The sequence below is a fragment of the Oenanthe melanoleuca genome, chromosome 7 (assembly GCF_029582105.1).
Source record: "Oenanthe melanoleuca isolate GR-GAL-2019-014 chromosome 7, OMel1.0, whole genome shotgun sequence".
NCBI lineage: Eukaryota > Metazoa > Chordata > Aves > Passeriformes > Muscicapidae > Oenanthe > Oenanthe melanoleuca.
Window position 1 is genome coordinate 13,712,195 of NC_079341.1, and position 16,909 is coordinate 13,729,103.

General features: G+C 36.2%; 1 protein-coding gene across 2 annotated transcripts in view; it reads left to right on the forward strand.

Annotated features, from left to right (window-relative positions):
• Positions 1–3,446: 3,446 nt before the first annotated feature.
• Positions 3,447–16,909, forward strand: part of PDE1A (phosphodiesterase 1A) — a 143,592-nt gene continuing 130,129 nt past the window's right edge. The window contains exons 1-2 of one of the 2 annotated variants that reach the window (XM_056496833.1): positions 3,447–3,484; positions 4,195–4,308. In XM_056496833.1, the coding sequence (XP_056352808.1) occupies positions 4,205–4,308 (104 nt within the window). In that variant the 5' untranslated portion in view covers positions 3,447–3,484; positions 4,195–4,204. Of the gene's footprint in view, positions 3,485–3,659; positions 4,309–16,909 lie in introns of those variants that run through there. The other variant, XM_056496831.1, reaches the window with a different exon arrangement.

Consider the following 16,909-nt stretch of genomic DNA (forward strand, 5'->3'; position numbering starts at 1 on the left):
GGTTCTGTTCTCAAAGCACCATGTAGCACTCATGCCCACTGGCAGGTAGTTATTCAGTGTTTAATTATGTTATTTACAATGCTGTTGAATCCTCTCTTACCCAGCAAATAAATGTAGTGCTTTACCTGCTTAAAATTAAATGTGTACTAGTGCTTGGTAGAGCAGGGCCAGGACTTACAGCATGCAAATCTAATACCCACTGTCACTAATTGCAATTAATTTATCTTATCTTTTTGAGGATTTGTTTTGTTTTCCTCATGTTTTCAGATTTCTTAATTGGTTGGTGGCTGTCCTGTGGTTCCACCGCAGGGAGGTTTGTGTTGTCACGTTTGGAGGCATGGGTATTAGTTTGACAAGTCCCCCTGCAGGTCTCTTGATACTTCTTTATTTTCCATGTGTCATGAATTAGATGTTTTGAAGATTAATTTCAAACAAAACAGTGTATTTAATTCCCCTTCAGGAGCAGAGAATGTCTTTAAAATAAAGCTCTTATTCTCCTCATCAAAACCTGCATGATCCCTTTCCTCTTCTTATAGCTAATTAACTGGTGTAGCTGCAGGATTTTCCCGGTTTCAAGGTAAAGTGTTTTCTTTGCAATTGTGATTTTAGTATAACTGTAAAGGTCTGTCAGTAGTCAATATTGAAAAGACAATCTTATTTCTTTACCAGTGCATATATTTTAAAATTATGTCTTTGCATTAATATTACTACTGGTGTGAATTCCATCTAGATGAAAGAAGAGAATCTTAGTTTTAATTTTCATTAAGTATAGCTTCTTATTTGAGGATTAAGTGTCACTGGGAGAGTTTTATTATCACCATAATTAAGGGTGAAGAAGTTAATTGTTCCTGTTTTAATGTATCTCCATATTGGCTAATAGAAGTGTGTGTTGACTTTAGTATGGAAATTTTAAGCTGTAATCTAAAAATAATAGAAAAACTGCAGGCAAAGGGCAAAAAAGAATATTTTTTTTTAGGAGGAAGATGGACTGTAGCAACAACTTGCTGACACTGTAGCACAAATGATGGATTAAGTAGGACAAGGACAGAAAACTGGTTCAAGAACAGGAAGTGGAAAGAAGAAAACTGTGAAGATTAATTTTTCATTTCAGATGCTAGCCCTCTTGACTGGCCTTGCTTTCTGAAGTAGCTGCTCACAGTTTAGTGTTCTGTATCTTCTTTTGACCTGCTTGTCCTGCAGGGACAGAGCTCAGTATTTCTGAGCAGGTTGGGCTGGCTGTCACTCCCTGCTCCCCCTCACTGCCCCGTCCAGGCTGTGTGTGTGGCTGCTCTGTGGTCAGCAGCACACCCCTGTCCTTTGGGCCCTGGGTCACCTCTTGGTGATCACAGCAAGAGCTGTGGAGGCACTGCCTTGGCTCTGCCCTCCACTGAGCCAGGGGAAGGATGTAGGCTCAGCTACTTCGTTCTCTGAGCATTATTCACAGAAGCCAAAGGGAGGAAAGGTCTCTCTTTTCCCAGCGTTTCCACAAGGGCTTTTTGCTTATGATTTCCAGTTAACTTGAAAGTTGTTCTTTTGTTTTAGATGGTTTGTTTCTGTCTCCCTAGGGAACTACAGAACATGTTCTGGCAAATTTCTTGATTTTCAAATATCTTATCTATTTTTTTTTTTTTTTTGTTTCCTGCTCTTTAATTTTCAGAGAAACAATTTCATCCTTTAGTGTCTTCTGTGCTGGTTTGCTGTATCGATTCTCAGGATAAACCTTTGGAGCAAGGGCTGCTGTGTTTGTCTTTTGCTTAAGCCATGCTGGGTGCTTTTGCTGTCAGAATTTTTATTGTTGTAATGGCAGGGTCCTTCAGAGAGCTGAGGTTTTACAATCTTCTTTTGTGGAGTTCTGGTGACGTTAGCAGGTGTATATCCATTTACTGTTGGTCAGTTTGCACCTTCCTTCCTTCCTTCCTTTCTGAAGGATATTACCTTCTCATTATAGTTTTCTCCAGTAAATCAGAGCAATGCATCTTCAACTATCAAATTCCTTCTGAGGGAGAGAGAACAGCTTGCAAACACCAATTTTTTTTCATTGTAGAATTGGACAAGAGCTGGAAATACTTTATGAGGCCCTTAAAATTCCCCTCTGTCCCTGGAGGTTTACGTGGTTTCTATAAATACTTAATTTTTTTGCTTTGCTTCAGATATTTGGCAGTTAAAAGGCAGGGAAGAGCCCAGATTAATGTGAGATGTTCTTATTAATTATTCCATGGAAGGATATTTATACTTTTTCTTACAAACTTTGGTTAGACTCCATGCAAAACAGGAGTGGAAAGTCTGGAAGGTTTTAAGTGGTTCAAAGGTACTACTTCTGCCTTTGACCAAATAAGTGCCTTACAGTTTTTAAAAATACATGTTTGTATTGCTTCATTTTTGTCTTTTGATGCTGTTTGAAAATTGTGATTTCACTCATCCAGTGACTGTTTTCAGAAATTATTAATGAATTTTCTGGGACTGACTCTTAAATGTCTGAGTCAGGAAGAATTTGGTGAAAGTCTGGGAATCAACAGCAGTTTAAAATTGTGTATGTCTTAAATCCATGGAAGCAAATGAAATGTACTGTTTAATTACCCACCTGAAATCAGTGTGCAAAAGATTCAACTCAAACTGTTTTATAACTCTCATAGGGTGTAATTTATCTCTATAATGTACAAATTTATTAGAAAATTCTGAAGTGTTAAGATTATTTCAAAGCTGCGAGCCGCTTTTTTATTTTTCTCTGAGAACCAGAGTACTTAGTAGTAATATCCATTTCTGCCAATTGCATCAGACAGGAGCACTTATTATCTCACTTCATGGTAAAATCTAACACAGATAAAGCTGTTTAGTTAAAACCATTCTGAAATATTCCTCCCTCACCTTTAGGCTCCTAGCAGTCACCATCTGAGGACGCTCGTCCTCACTTTTCCAATGTGGACCCAAAGCTCCTTTTCCCAACTGGCAGTGGCACCAGTAGCTGCCAAAGCTGGCACATTTACTCCCTCTTGGCACACTCCTCTTGCACTGCTCTTAGTCTGATTGAAACAAACACGATCACTGAGACAAGTCTGGGGTATATTTGATTATTTAGCTGCTGCTTCAGAAATGTAGATTTTTTACTCACCAAACAAGCCGGGTGCTGTTTCAGAGTGAAGTGCCCTGCAAACCCAAGTCTGTGTCTGAGCAAGCAGCAAGGAAATCCCCTCCTTTGCCCTCTCCTAGCCCCGACTTTGGCTGTATAGATAGCTTCTCAGGTTTGCACTCGGAAGGCAGAGCAGGCAGGCTGCTGCATGGCTCCTGTACTGATCAGTGCTCAACCCTTTTGCTGTTTGCATGCACTGAATTGTTTTTTGCTGGCAGACACACAGAGTTCAGCATCAGATTTTGACACACACATGCTGCTGTCCCGGAGGATTCACAGAGCGGGCTGTCTTGCAGCTGCTGCATTTTCCACCAGTTAAATTGGCAGTTACCTACTGTGTGGAGTTGCTAGGAGAAGGTGAACAGTCATCATTACAGCATATTCCTTCAATAACAACCTGTAGCGCTCGCTGATTTCTCTTCTGCAGGGATTTAGATGTGTCTTTGCTACTGACTTAGCATTTGTGCAGTCATATTTTTATTGACAGGCTGGTAGATATTTATTCAATAAGAAACAATTCAGGATCAACTAAAGAGAGGAAAGCTCTGGCATTTAAACATACACTCTTTTTGTAGGGTGATGTGGCTGATACTGGCATCTACCATCTGCTTTCCTATTGCAGCCTGTTTCTCCAACCTGCAAAGCAGAAACCAGCCTTTCTTTCCTTCTGGATTGTTAAAGCCATTCACATTTATCCTGCATGGCAATGAATTATAGTCCATTTTAAGGAATCTTTTGTGCTTCTGTGTGTATTCCTACAGCAGAGAAAGTGCATGAGAAAGGAGCTTGAGCAGTCAGTAGTATAAGTAGCTGGCTCTCCCGTATGGATTAGACTCGTGAGGTCAGAGGAGCTGTGTGTACTTGCTCTGTGCTTGGGGGGGAAGAGTGGATTTGTCTGTCAAAGTGAATAGCAATTCAGGCAGGAGCGTCCCTCAGCTGTTGTAATTCTGATGTGTTTTGCTATGACAGCAGCTACTGTCTAACATGCGTGGATCTTCTGAAATGTGTAGTGGACTAAGGACTGCTTTCACTTGCTGCTGAGCCTGACTGTAACTGTATCGCTGTAGGACAATAACGATGGGGGCTCGAGCGACAGAAACAACTCGGGAACTGGAAAGCGCCTCTGTACAGTACCAAATAGGAGGACATGCAGAGAAAATGTGGCAACGACTCAAAGGAATGTGAGTAGCTTGTCTCCTTGGCTTTTGTTCTCTTCCTTGGGAAAGATAATTTTCTTCTGTTTGTTGAAATATCTAATTAGCAGACGGGAGAGTTTTCTATAAGCTGTGAACAGTATTTGCTCCCCCAATACAGTACATCGTTCTGGTTTATGGTTGTACTTAGATTCATGTCAGATTCTCTATTAGTTTGGTCATCTCATTTAAAAGATGTATAATAAGTGAGAGTTATTATCCAAATTGAAATGCAGGTAAGTCCTTCCAAGTTAGCACTTTCATATCTCTGATATGATTTTGTAAATGTTATCTTCAGAAGCAGCATTTCTGGAGCTGTTTCATCATTGCTGTCAGTATGTATGGGTAAGTATATTATTGCAATTCTATAGGAAATACTAATACTTTGCCTTTAAGATTGAAGGTAAAGAAGTCTGTATTAAAAGATGCTTAGCTACTAAGGAAGCTGCTATGCCTGTTTTTTGTCAATTATTTTGCTGTTCAATAATGCTAGAAACTAATTGAAGGAGTATTTGAGGGGACCACTATGTATCTGCTGTGTCTAATTCACTGCTCTCAAATGCAATTTTCATGTAGACTTTTGGTGCAAATGATCGGTAAATAAACATCTGCAACCTGTCAGAGAGAAACTCTATCAAACTAGTGCATCCTAAACCCTTCAAATGTCAACATCTTCTTTTCAGTATTTGCCAGGTTTTTGATCTGAAAACCGATGACAGGATGTTATGAATAAATACACATTACATTTGTTGAAGCAAAGAAATGGCACTATTATTTTTGCTGGAAAGATTTGTAATCCTGGGTTTCTAAAGGTATTCCACAGATGCTGAAAAGTGCCTCAGCTGTTGAAGGTAAACAGGTTATTTAAAGTGTGGAGGATTAGATGCATTGGCTATTGGCACTGCCTGTTTCCCCTGTGCATTGGATAGAGACTCATACTGGCTGTGGGGAAGGGAATTTCCACCATCTGCTTTCTTTAAAGAGAAATCGCTTTGCTTGATTGGAAAGTCACTTTTCAGGTTGGCCAGGAATTTATCATAACTTCATTGTGATATGCTTTTGAATATTTGCTCTGAATCCTACCATCACGCTGTTTAAGATAATGCACTTTGGGAAAAATTTATTTTTTCCCATAAAATCTCCAAAGCATACACAGCAGAGCAAATATTTTGATTATTTGTCACACATTTACCTCTGAGATTCTGCTATCAGAAACTACCATCAATTTGTGCATGTTTCCATTTGTGTAGGGTCTTAGCTGCTGTTTTTGTTCTGTAATTTCTCTGTTACCACTAGGCTCTTGGGTTGAAACACTTCCTTTCAGCTGCCTCTGGGATGGTACCACTAAACAAATTAATGCAAGTGACTAAACATTGGTGACACTCAGTACAGGAGCTCCAGGAAATCCTTCTTTAGGACTAGTTAAAAACATATTAGGAGTTTATGGTGCATCAATATAAAATGGAGCTTTTGTGTTGGAGAGGTGTGTTTGGAAACCACATACCTTTCACGAGTTGGTGCCACCCTCATGAATGTAATGACAAGATGATATTAAAATACTTGTATTTAAAAAAGAACAGGTTATATGATTAGATATGTGCACAGCTCAGTTTTTCAGACTTACCAATGGTTTCATTTTAATTATTCACTGGTCAATTGGAAATCACTGACTGGTCAATATTATGAACATTGTATGGGGAAATTTCAAAGAGTTGAAATTTTCAGAGTAGATATCTGGTCTCACTTTATAGTGTAAGCATTAATCATTAAGGAAAAGAATTCATTTTCTTGATGAACAGATATCAAAGTATAAGCAAGTTTGTATGTGGTAGGGGAGAGGGACAGATAAGTGGGACTGCCAGATAATCTGATTCAGTAAGAATTCTTTTATAAACAGTCAGGATAATGGTTTCATCTTAGAGATTGGCATCATACTTAGTTTCATTAACTGTTCCTAATTATGGAGCTTTTTAAGTAGTGTGCAGCAGTATATTTACACTGAAGTCAAGACTTCATTATTTGAATTATGAAGCTGAATCTGTACTTGCTGAGTTCACAGACCTACATAATTTTCATGTGATTTCAACACAGTTTTATGGTATTTTGCCAGTCAAGAGTCCTGATTATCTTCTTGCAAGCAAGTCATTATTTCTGAAAGAACATTGGATTTCACTTAGGTAACTATCTGTTGGTGTTCAAAAGCTGTAAAATAGACCTTGTCTTAAAATTAGCTTGAATTTTCTGTTAGCATCTCATCTTTTTTCATAATAGATTTTAATTATGAATTTGGCAGCAGAAGTCCATTTAACCTCATATGTCCTAGAGTATTTTTGTTGTTGGCCTGTTGCTAATTTTTATTTATTTTTTTGAAATAGAGACTATTCTAGAAGATAGGTGAGTTGAATGCACTTAAAGCTAAATGAAAATCTTTATTTGAATGCCCAATAAGAAAAGCTGTCTACTGTGGAAGCTTGAATGAAAGGGCCTTTTTATTGGTTTTCCATTATTTCTGGGCTTTCATAGGTCTTTCATAAGTGTTGCAATAAAGGCTGAGATGTTTGGAATAAAAATAAAATTATATATAACTTTTATTTGGTTTATGGTGCTTTACAGCCAAGCTCTTACTTCTGTATGGCAAGTAAAAATCCCACTTTGTTTTCCTTACACTGGAATTGCAGCAGTGCTGCAACCAAGGACATTATCTGGCAGAGAAGATATTAATTTGAATTTCATAACTTGATCCTTAGCATTGGTGCTGATTTTATTGATGCCTGAATGAATAAAACACAAGCTCAGTGAAATAATGTGTGAAAATGAATTGTGTAAATTTCTGCCTTGACTGTAGCTTCTGGTTTTTGAATTAAGATATTTTCAGTGTGCAGACTGCAAGCTTCTAGTGTTTTGTAGTTCATGGAGAAAGCAAAAACAAATAACAAGGAACAGCTAAATAACTCACATAATAGCATGGCTTTTCTAATTCTCTGTAATGCAGAAGAATAAAAACAAAAGCCATTCAAGCCACTGCAGGAATTCCAGCTGCCTGACTGAAGGGGAGTCTTGTATACCTTCCACTTCAAAAACATCTTGTCACAGCCCAGCCAAGGGGCTCCTTCTCTGCCTGTTTAAATGCCACCAATTACACATTTTCTTCCACAACCTTTCATTCTCTCTTGGATGGAATCTTACTTTAGACAGTAAATAAGTCTCCAGCTGAAATGTATTATGGTGTCAATAGATCCAGATGATTTGCTGCCTAGGAGAGTTTGTCTTCTGCTGCTGATAGAGCATGGTAGGGAGCTCAGAAAGAAAAGCAGATTTTTGAAAGCATTTTAAATTGTTTAAATTGTTTAAAGCAGAGGTCTTTATGCTTACTGGCCTTGCAGTATTTGGTATTCTTCTTAATCTGTACATAGACCTGACATAACTCTGTATTGTTCCTCACTGTGTGAAATTGTGTTTAAGGTCTGTTTTGTCTTTTTGCCACTTCACTCAATGTCAATGCAGAACAGCCAGACATCCTCCCCACCATCTTATATTATTTTGCAAGTAGACGTCTTAGACACCTTTGCAAGTAGGTTCTATTATCCTCACTCCTGCTGGACATATAGGTTCTCTTTCTGAGATTTGAATTAATTAGTGAGTAAATAACTTGGTTTTCATAAATATCTGTATTTGCTAGAATGGTCTCTAATTGGCCAGAAAAATATATGAATGAGAAAAATTAAAATCCAAGGCTCCAAGAATTTGGGGACTTGGACTAGTCATATAGACTTCTTTATGAAATTGTCACTGCTTTAAAGTGAGAATGTGTTATTGCCATCACTGATTAAGACTGATTTGTGCTGACTTGTAAGCAAAAGGGATTTGGAAAACAGTCATAAGCTTCTTTCCTTACCTTCTCCCCTTTCTTTTCCTCCACATTCAACTTAAGAGACTCTGACTGCTGCAGGAAGGAGAGTCTAAATGGTTTTAGGCACTAAAAGGGATTGACATGTAGACCCAGTTTGTTGATCCTGCAATGCTGCAATGACAAATTGCATGCATACACATTTTGCAGAGACAAAATGGAGTCTTAGTTACTGATTTGGGAAAATTTGGCTGGATGTCAAGGAAAGTAGAAAAATGGCTTCCTGTGCACTTGCTGAATTTTCAGAAGATAGAATTTTTTCAAAAGCATTGAGTAGAATGCAGACTAGCAGCCAAGTTGGGTCTAAAGCAGGCTAGAACGGATAATTTTATTTAGAGAACGGCAATTCCTTCACTAGGTCCATGGATACTGGTGGGAGAGTGGTAGAACAGTTTCCAGAAGCAGATAGGATGGAGGTCTTTCCTTTCTTTTTCCGAGTTGCTTGTTTACATTTTATTTTATACTGTATTTCTTATTTGCTTATTGCCTTTGTTTCTATGGTTTGTCTCCATTATGGTAGTTCAGTAAAGCTTAACTGAAAGCTTATCAAAAGAGAACATAATATTTTATAAAGATTTATAAATTTGTGAGTACTTAACAAACAAAAAGAAGAGAAGAGTGGATACCTATGGTAAAAAGTAGCAAGACATTATCACTTACTGCTAACTACACCAGGAACAAATGGATATATACTTCAAGTAGTTTTTACTTGTAATGTTGCCTATTTTTACTTTCTTATAATGTGAAAACTTTCTTATAGTCTTAAGCTCTTAAAAGTAATCAAAATGATAGGTATTTCTAAGAGGACTTTAAGTAAAATTAAAGTTGATTTCAGAAATGCTCTGAACAGAAAATGGAAGTGATATGATGATGTACCTGTTGATTGATATATGTCTCATTAGTGCTATAATTAGAGTAAGAATAGTTTATAATATATTATAAATTGTGAACAACTTCTTTTGCTTTTGAAACCAAAATCTGTTTCTGAACCTAAGCAGTCAGGTAAACAATTTATAATTATATAACTGTTGCTTATAAATATGTATCTAATTAAATATATAATATGACAAATTTCAAATTTTCAATAAGTCTAGATTTTTTAGTTACATAACATTAGCAATTTTAGGAACTTTTTTTGTCCAGTCATATTATTTTACTGTTAGAAAGATATTTCCATTATTATTATATAGAATTAATTTTCAGATTTATAATAATTTTTTCTTGCAATTTATGGCATGTACCAATGCTGTTGATGGTTTAGAATAAATGCTGATCTTCCAATTTACTGTGGGTAGTTGAATTGCTGTGCTTATAGAAAGCTGTACTAGAAGTGATTGCAAATTGAAGGAGTGGTGCACAAACCATAATTTGCTAATGATGGCAGTAAGAACAGTAACAGTGTGTTTTCAGGTGTCTCGGTCCCTGAATAATACAATAAAATACTGAGATTCCCCATTAGAGCTTCAAAATCCCTCACATGTGTGCCCAATTAAAATTAAGTATTATATCTAAGGACAACGGAAAGGAGATTAAAGATAGCCTTTTATGAAGCTGACTGCAAAACTGCAATTCCATTTCTATATTCTGTATTTTTGTTAGCTTAGACATCTGACTCTACTTATGCTACATCCAGCACTCCTAAAATTTCCTAAAAGATACTTTCTGTGGCTATTCACTTCAGAAGTGTTCTATTCAGATCTCTGCTTAGGAAGAGATTGTATATGACTGACTACAGAAATAATTACTTTTCTCTCATTTTGAACTCCTGCCAACTCCTTGTGCAGGGATCCTTGATTGCTGACCAATTACTATAAACGTTTATTTAAAAACTTCATTCTCTAATTTAGCTTTGGAACACCAAAGCCTGCTGCAGTTTCTCAGAGCTATGGGTCAAAACCTCAGAGTTCATATGGCCCTCCCACATGTAACTCCCAGGTTCTGCTCCACCTCCACAATAGAGTGAAGTCAAAATATCTGGATAGGAGAAAAAAGGCCTTTTGTCTTGCTAATTATATAGAGTTAGAAAAATGCAAATGCCTAAATACTGAAATTACATAGTTACCAGTGGAAGTTATAATAAAAATAGGCATTCACTTCATACATCTGAAAAAGAAACATAACCTCAGGTTTATCAAAATTGTGCCTGACAGAATTATTCCTGTAAGATGTCAAAATAATCGTTTAGGAGTGAACCCATTTAATACTGTTCCATTTTGTTTGTGTTTTCTGTCTCATCTGGCTTATTCCTGGTATAATCTCTGGAGGAGGGCTAGAAAAAAACTGTTGCAATTATTTCTGCTGCAATTTACTGGAGACTATTGGACAAATAAGACTGCAAAAAAGATGTAAGATCTACTATGGTAAAGAGTCCTCCGGTATTACTGTATTGTATTTGACATGAAAGGTTTATTTTTGTCAAAACCCCCCTCCAGACATTCAAAGCCTTCCAAAAGGAAGGAAAATAACCAACTAACCAAGCAGCCAAGGACCAAATGGGCTACACTTGACACACAGGCTGCACAGTGATAGAATTCTTTACTCCTTCTCTGGCAACAGCAGATATTTGGATTTTTGTTTTTCCTTTACTGCCTTCCCATACAATTCCATGACATACATGAGGTCACCAATGCAATTTGTGAAAATTTTAAAACAAGGCTTCATAAAGAGAGATCTATAGAGGCAGTCAACTTAATATGAAGTAAATCCTTTCATTTTACTAGAGAGATGGGAAAAACTGAGCAGTTGTGACTAAAAGGAGAGAAAATTGCACTCTGCTGTGGTTAAGGGAAGCTAAACAGAAATTGAGTACATCACTTATAAAGTTACAGCTGACAAAAAAGTGACTCAGTTTTCACAGTCCATAAAGCTTTGCAATTAGTCAGGCAGTGCTGCAGACTGAAGAAACGAGCCTTCTCCCCGACCTCTCTTTTCTTTTACCAAACTGCTTAGACTTGTAAAGAAATGGTACATTCAGTTTCTGTTAAAGGCTGCAGCTGCTCACAGCATAGACACACATTTCCTGAATACATACATGCAAGGAATAGTGATTTTAAAGGAGTATGTGACTTGCTCCTAAAAGCTTGTGTAATTCTGGCTGTTGGCCAGCATATGTAATGTCATATGTGAAGTCAAATGCTGTTAACATGATACTGTATTTATTCCTGTGGATTCTGCTAGAAATGTGATTTCCAAAGTGGTTGGTTTTCTGTGAGTGGAGTGAGTTTTTCAGATGTATTATCCCTAAAAGTTTACCATTTTCTGCCAGTACTTTGGATGAAGTTGTCTCCCATGATACATTCTTGTTTCTCAACTCTGATTGCTGCCTCTATGCTCTTTTTTGGCTGTTCTAGTGTGACTGGTTTTAATACCACCCAGGAACTTCTTTTGTGGTAAAAACAGCAATATTTTTTTTTTTTTACTCTTACTATAAACTTAAACTCCATCAGTTCCTAGGCTGGATTCCCTCTGTGTTTTCATACCCAGTTGCATCTTTACAATGAAGAGAGTTGTCTGAGGGTGGGAATACCTGAAGGTAAAGAAGATGGTCCTGCTTGAGCAGTGTCTAAGAAGACATGGTCTTGCATCTGTTATATTTTAAGTTCTTGATTCTATGGTATTGTAAATCCAGTACTGGGGTACCTAGTATTGTACCAAAACGACAGAAATTGTTGATCCGATTTGAACTTCAGAGGATTTCATTTTGTTCCAGTATTTTTGAAAGGCTAACTTTGAACTAGCAGGTTTTCTGAAGATCAAGTACTGCCCACGTCACTCCAGAGTTCTGATGCACAGACAACATCTGTGCTTTTGTAGCCTACAAATAGCTGGCCTGAAAGAAGGCCAGTATAAACATCCGTGTTGTGTGCTTGGGCTAATTCAGGAGAATTGTTATCATTTATTTGCACCTCAGCTGAATCAGTGAAGTACTGCTGTGTAATCTATAACCAGCAGTTACAGAACTGTATTCTAAACCCCTCTGAGCTTATTGTTTGCCTTGGCTCTGTAATGCCCTTTGCCACCACTGGCAATACCTCGTGGATCTGCAAATTAAAAAAAAAAAAAAAAAAAAAAAAAAAAAAGCAGAAAAGTGCTTTATTGAAATTTTTGTACTTGTTGAAGTGAATGCTCTGAGAATGAGTTCTCATTAGCTGCAATTGTGCTGTTTATGGTCTCTACACGAAGCTGGACTGTAATGAGATTTAGTATGGTTTATTTTGAATGAGTAAGAGAAGTATGCTCATCTGAGTCAGTGTCGAGAAATGACAAAAAGCATTCCTAAGTTGCTTGTCTTTTTGACAATTTATACAAATATGCCTGATTTTAGATGTTCCAGAAAAGCTAGTATATCTTGAGGTATCATGTACTGGAAAACATTAAAATAACATGGGTAGTAAAGCTTTGCTTGTTTCAGGATTAGCAGTTCTATAAATACTGCTCCAATGTTTTAAAAAAATAATTTAAAAATCCTTTTTCTTGTCTTCTTCATTGATCTCATGTTTGTAATCATGATCATTTAGCATTTTTGCATGATTTTGTTGCTGTGTATTTAAGAAGTTTTTCAAAATAAGAGACGGTTGAATTCCAGCCATTCAACCCTCCAAGCATAATGAAGATATTATTTGAAGCAGTGTTATTTAACTAGGAGTGCTCTCAAGGAAGATGTTTGTCTGTACAAGTGCTTATGCTCCATTATCTATTGTTTGACATTGGCTGCAGTTTGTTTGACCCAACCATTCTCCAGACTTTTGGCGCCCCATGAAAACAAGTAGCCTCCATAAATATTATGGAGACATTTAATTGTTGTGAATTTCTCTGATAAATAGTGTTTGAAGGCAGCTACATTTGAATGGTTCACTGTTAGTGTAATTTATGTCAGCAAGAGAGTAAAGAACAAACTGCTGGGTGGAATTTACTTCTTTCTTCAGTTCTTCTACAATACAGAACTGTTCTTCCTGGGAAATTTGAAATTAAATAAGTTTTTTTTTTCTGTGTTGTCTGTAGAATTTACTGAAGAATTAGCATCTAACATCATGCTTACCTGCAGTTATATGTGTAATTTTTTTACTGTGTCTTGAATAGTTTATTAATTTTTTTTTTTAATAATTTGTTTAGTTTTTGGTTGTGTTTTTGTTTTGCAATACCTTGGACTCCTATTAGTGTAATTCTGTAGCTTCCTTTTGCCATTTTACTAAAGGCTTGATGAAGGTTTGAGTATTTGCTTCTAAACTGAAGGTTTTTGTTTATATCACTGTATTTCCTAAACTCAAATGCATTCACTTAAGATTACTCAGATAGCTGTTTGGCAGAAATGCCAAACATACAGGCTCAGCTGGAGCTGCAGATTATTGTCCCTTTTGACAGTCCATTTCTATCTTCAGTGTGTGATTTTTTTTCTGATGCACAGGCAACTGCACTGCAAAAATGGTTACATCATTGGCATTAATTTCCATTAGGGTGGGCTGGAATGCAGAATTCCTGCTCTGAAGAGCACATAAAAAAACCTTGGAAAAGGCCGCCAAGATTAAAAGCTCAGAAGAATGAGTTTTCTGAAATGTCTTTCAAAACCTTTGAATGAGTATCTCTTTCTGACTTTTCAGCTTCCAAACCCTTAAACTGAATTGGCAGCAACCCGATTGTTTGAAAGCTACTTGTCCTAGTCTGTGTACTGCCACAGATGATCTGAGCTCTGAGAAATCCAGAGGCTTTCCTGACCTATCAGGTCAGTCAGGAAATCTCTGAGATAGATATAATTTTATAAGCAAAGTAAGTTGTGCATGAGATCTGAAATTTTCCATTGAAGAAGCTAAATTATAAAATTACTGACCAACTGTGATTTACTTATTTCCAACTTAACTAGAAAGACCTTGGATTTTATAGGTAATTGAAAATTGTGTGTCTCTCACAGAAAACTGCAGAAGTATCAAAGAAGATTCTCTGTTCCAATAGCTACCAAGAACTGCTCACCAGCCATAATTCAGTTAAAGTTTACAGACCAGGTTTATGGGATAATTCTATAACAGTCAGTGGCAGTAAGACAGCGATAACCTTTTCCCTGGTGTATTTTGCTGTGACAAAGGATCCCTATTTTAGTATTTTATCTTCCTTGAACAGACATTATGGGTCTTCATTCTAAACATTTGGAAAAAAGATGAGACTTTGAAATAATTTACCTATAAGTATTTAAAATTTGTCTTCATCTCTTAATGCAATGCATATATTTTGTGCCTTTAACACACATTATAAATATGGCACATTATTATACTATGTTGGAAAGTGTTGAGTCCTTCCTTGATGCTTCTGTCCTGAAGACTCCTCAAAACTGCCTATCTTGATTTATTGAGTAAAATAGTACACTTGCTTCTGGAAGGAAAACTGCAATCACTGAATGATAGACAGTATTATAGTGGTGCATGTATATGTAAAGGGAGTGAAAAATTTCTACTGCATCTGATTGGTGTACATTTTGTTCTTAACTTAAAATGTAAAAAGAAAATTTTGGCTTATTTCGACCTTTTGATTTTGAAATTCCTTTCTAAGCAGATTGATTTAATACTGCTTGTTTTTCTAAAATATTAAAAAATATTTGTCAAAGACATGTCAAAATGAAGAATGGTGATAACATACACATGTAAATAGTTTAGCGATAATTGTGAGAAAATTTTGCCTTCAAGAGAGAAATATTTACTTCTATTTTTAGTTATTTTTTTGGGTAGTTCAGTTAGCCATTTTTGTACTTTGTGTGAGCTACACAAAAAATGGGATTCCTTCTCCACTTGATTGATAGAAAATCCAAAATTGCAAATCTGTTTTTAGAGCTGGATATAAGGTAAACACAGGATGTGAGCATCCCAAAAGATTGAGGGATTTGTGAGAGTTTATATCTCAATCCAAACTTTGAGTTGCTTCTAGCACTGTTAGGGCCCAAACCAAAGTTAAAATATATAGAGCCTTTTAGAAGACTAAATTGTGATAGATGTACAACAACTTGGTCAATATGTCTACTGATATAATAAGAAAAAATAAGTATGGTATTAGAACTCCTAAAGAAAATCTTACTTGGATTTAATCCTTTAAAAAGAACAAACACTTCCTAAGATTTTAGTATTAACAATTCCTGAAAAAAATAATTGGCTCAGGTGGGCATAAATCATATGGAGCCAGCTCTATCGTCTATTTTTCTGTCTTGACTTACAATCAGCTTTTACCAGATAAATTCTGGATACAGGAGAGAGTCAACCTTGTCTTAGTATAAGGTCATATTTAGCCTTCTAGTACTGCACTTATCTTCTCTTTAAGACAAAGAGCTGCATCCAAAATGCCATGTTTGTAATATAAAAATATCCTTATGGTACCGTAGAAGTTCAAAGTAAAATGTAGAATGGAGAATGAGTTAACAAAAGTATAAAATTTCCTATGAGTTTTACTTAAGACTTTTTAGTTTAAAAGTCCAGAATATTATCATCATCAGTTCGATGCTAAAATCATCTTGGTTTAATAGAGAAGGACTCAGAAGTTGCTAAAGAAATCATGTTACTACTTGGGGAAACACGGTTATATAGCAGAATTTGATTTTTAAATACTTGTAAACATTTTTATATCAAATGCAATCTCAAATGCATTTTTAGGTTGAATGATCAAGGAAATAGCATGAAACTTTAGGCTTCAATTTGTATATCAGCTTCAATAAAGGAAGATTTCAAGGGGAAGAATCTCAGTAAAAGGTAGAATTCATAGTGGGTTTAGAGATTAACTGCATTCTGTTCATTTTCAGTAATGAAAAACGGTAATGCAGCTTTACATATGGTGACTGAATTGAAATGGACTCAAAAAATACTGTGTAAAGCTCTATGACAGCACTGTAAAGTGACAACAGATGTGATTTCTCACACTAAAATGCATTCTTATCATTTGACAATGACTCTCATTATGATGATACTCCTGGCATGGAACTGAAATTTTTCTACATTGTATAAGCTATATTAAATCTGTCTTTAGCTGGCAACCATGCCTTACTGAAGTTGGCAAAGTACCACATGTATGGGATAAACTCCAGCTTTTTATATGGGCATGATTACAAAAATCTAAATATGATGCTTCACTTCTGAAAATTAGTTGATGATTTTCACAAAAGGGCTGCTGCATAATGTAATTCTGAATCTCAGCAAGAAGTACTTCATGGCCCAGCTATGGCTCTATTTGCTCAGTCATCTGCTTTTATTCAGTCCATTATGATCTAATAATATTTAAATGCACTCCAGTTCCTGGCTGTACTGTGGCTTTGTGGTTCAATCTGAAAATCTTTCAGATTTAGAATACTGCAGTTCAGAGATGTAAGAAAATGTCAAGATCCAACAATCAACTTTTTCCTTCAGGTACAATATGTGTTTTACTACAGACTTTTCTGAAATGAACAGTGTGAAAAGGTTTTGGGTTTTTGAAGATAGAATATAAAAGATATGTAGTAGTTTTTGTGGAATTATTAAGATAACAATGTTGAAGTTGTGCCTATAAAGCATACACCATACAACTTCAGCCTGTGATTTCTCAATCCAGTCAATAATCAAATAAAATTATCCTGGTTCTGGTCTCGCTTAAACCAGCATAATTGGACACTATTGAATTACTACAAAATAAATGAGACCTCAAAACAGATTTACTTTATTGTGACAAAAGACCAGAGTA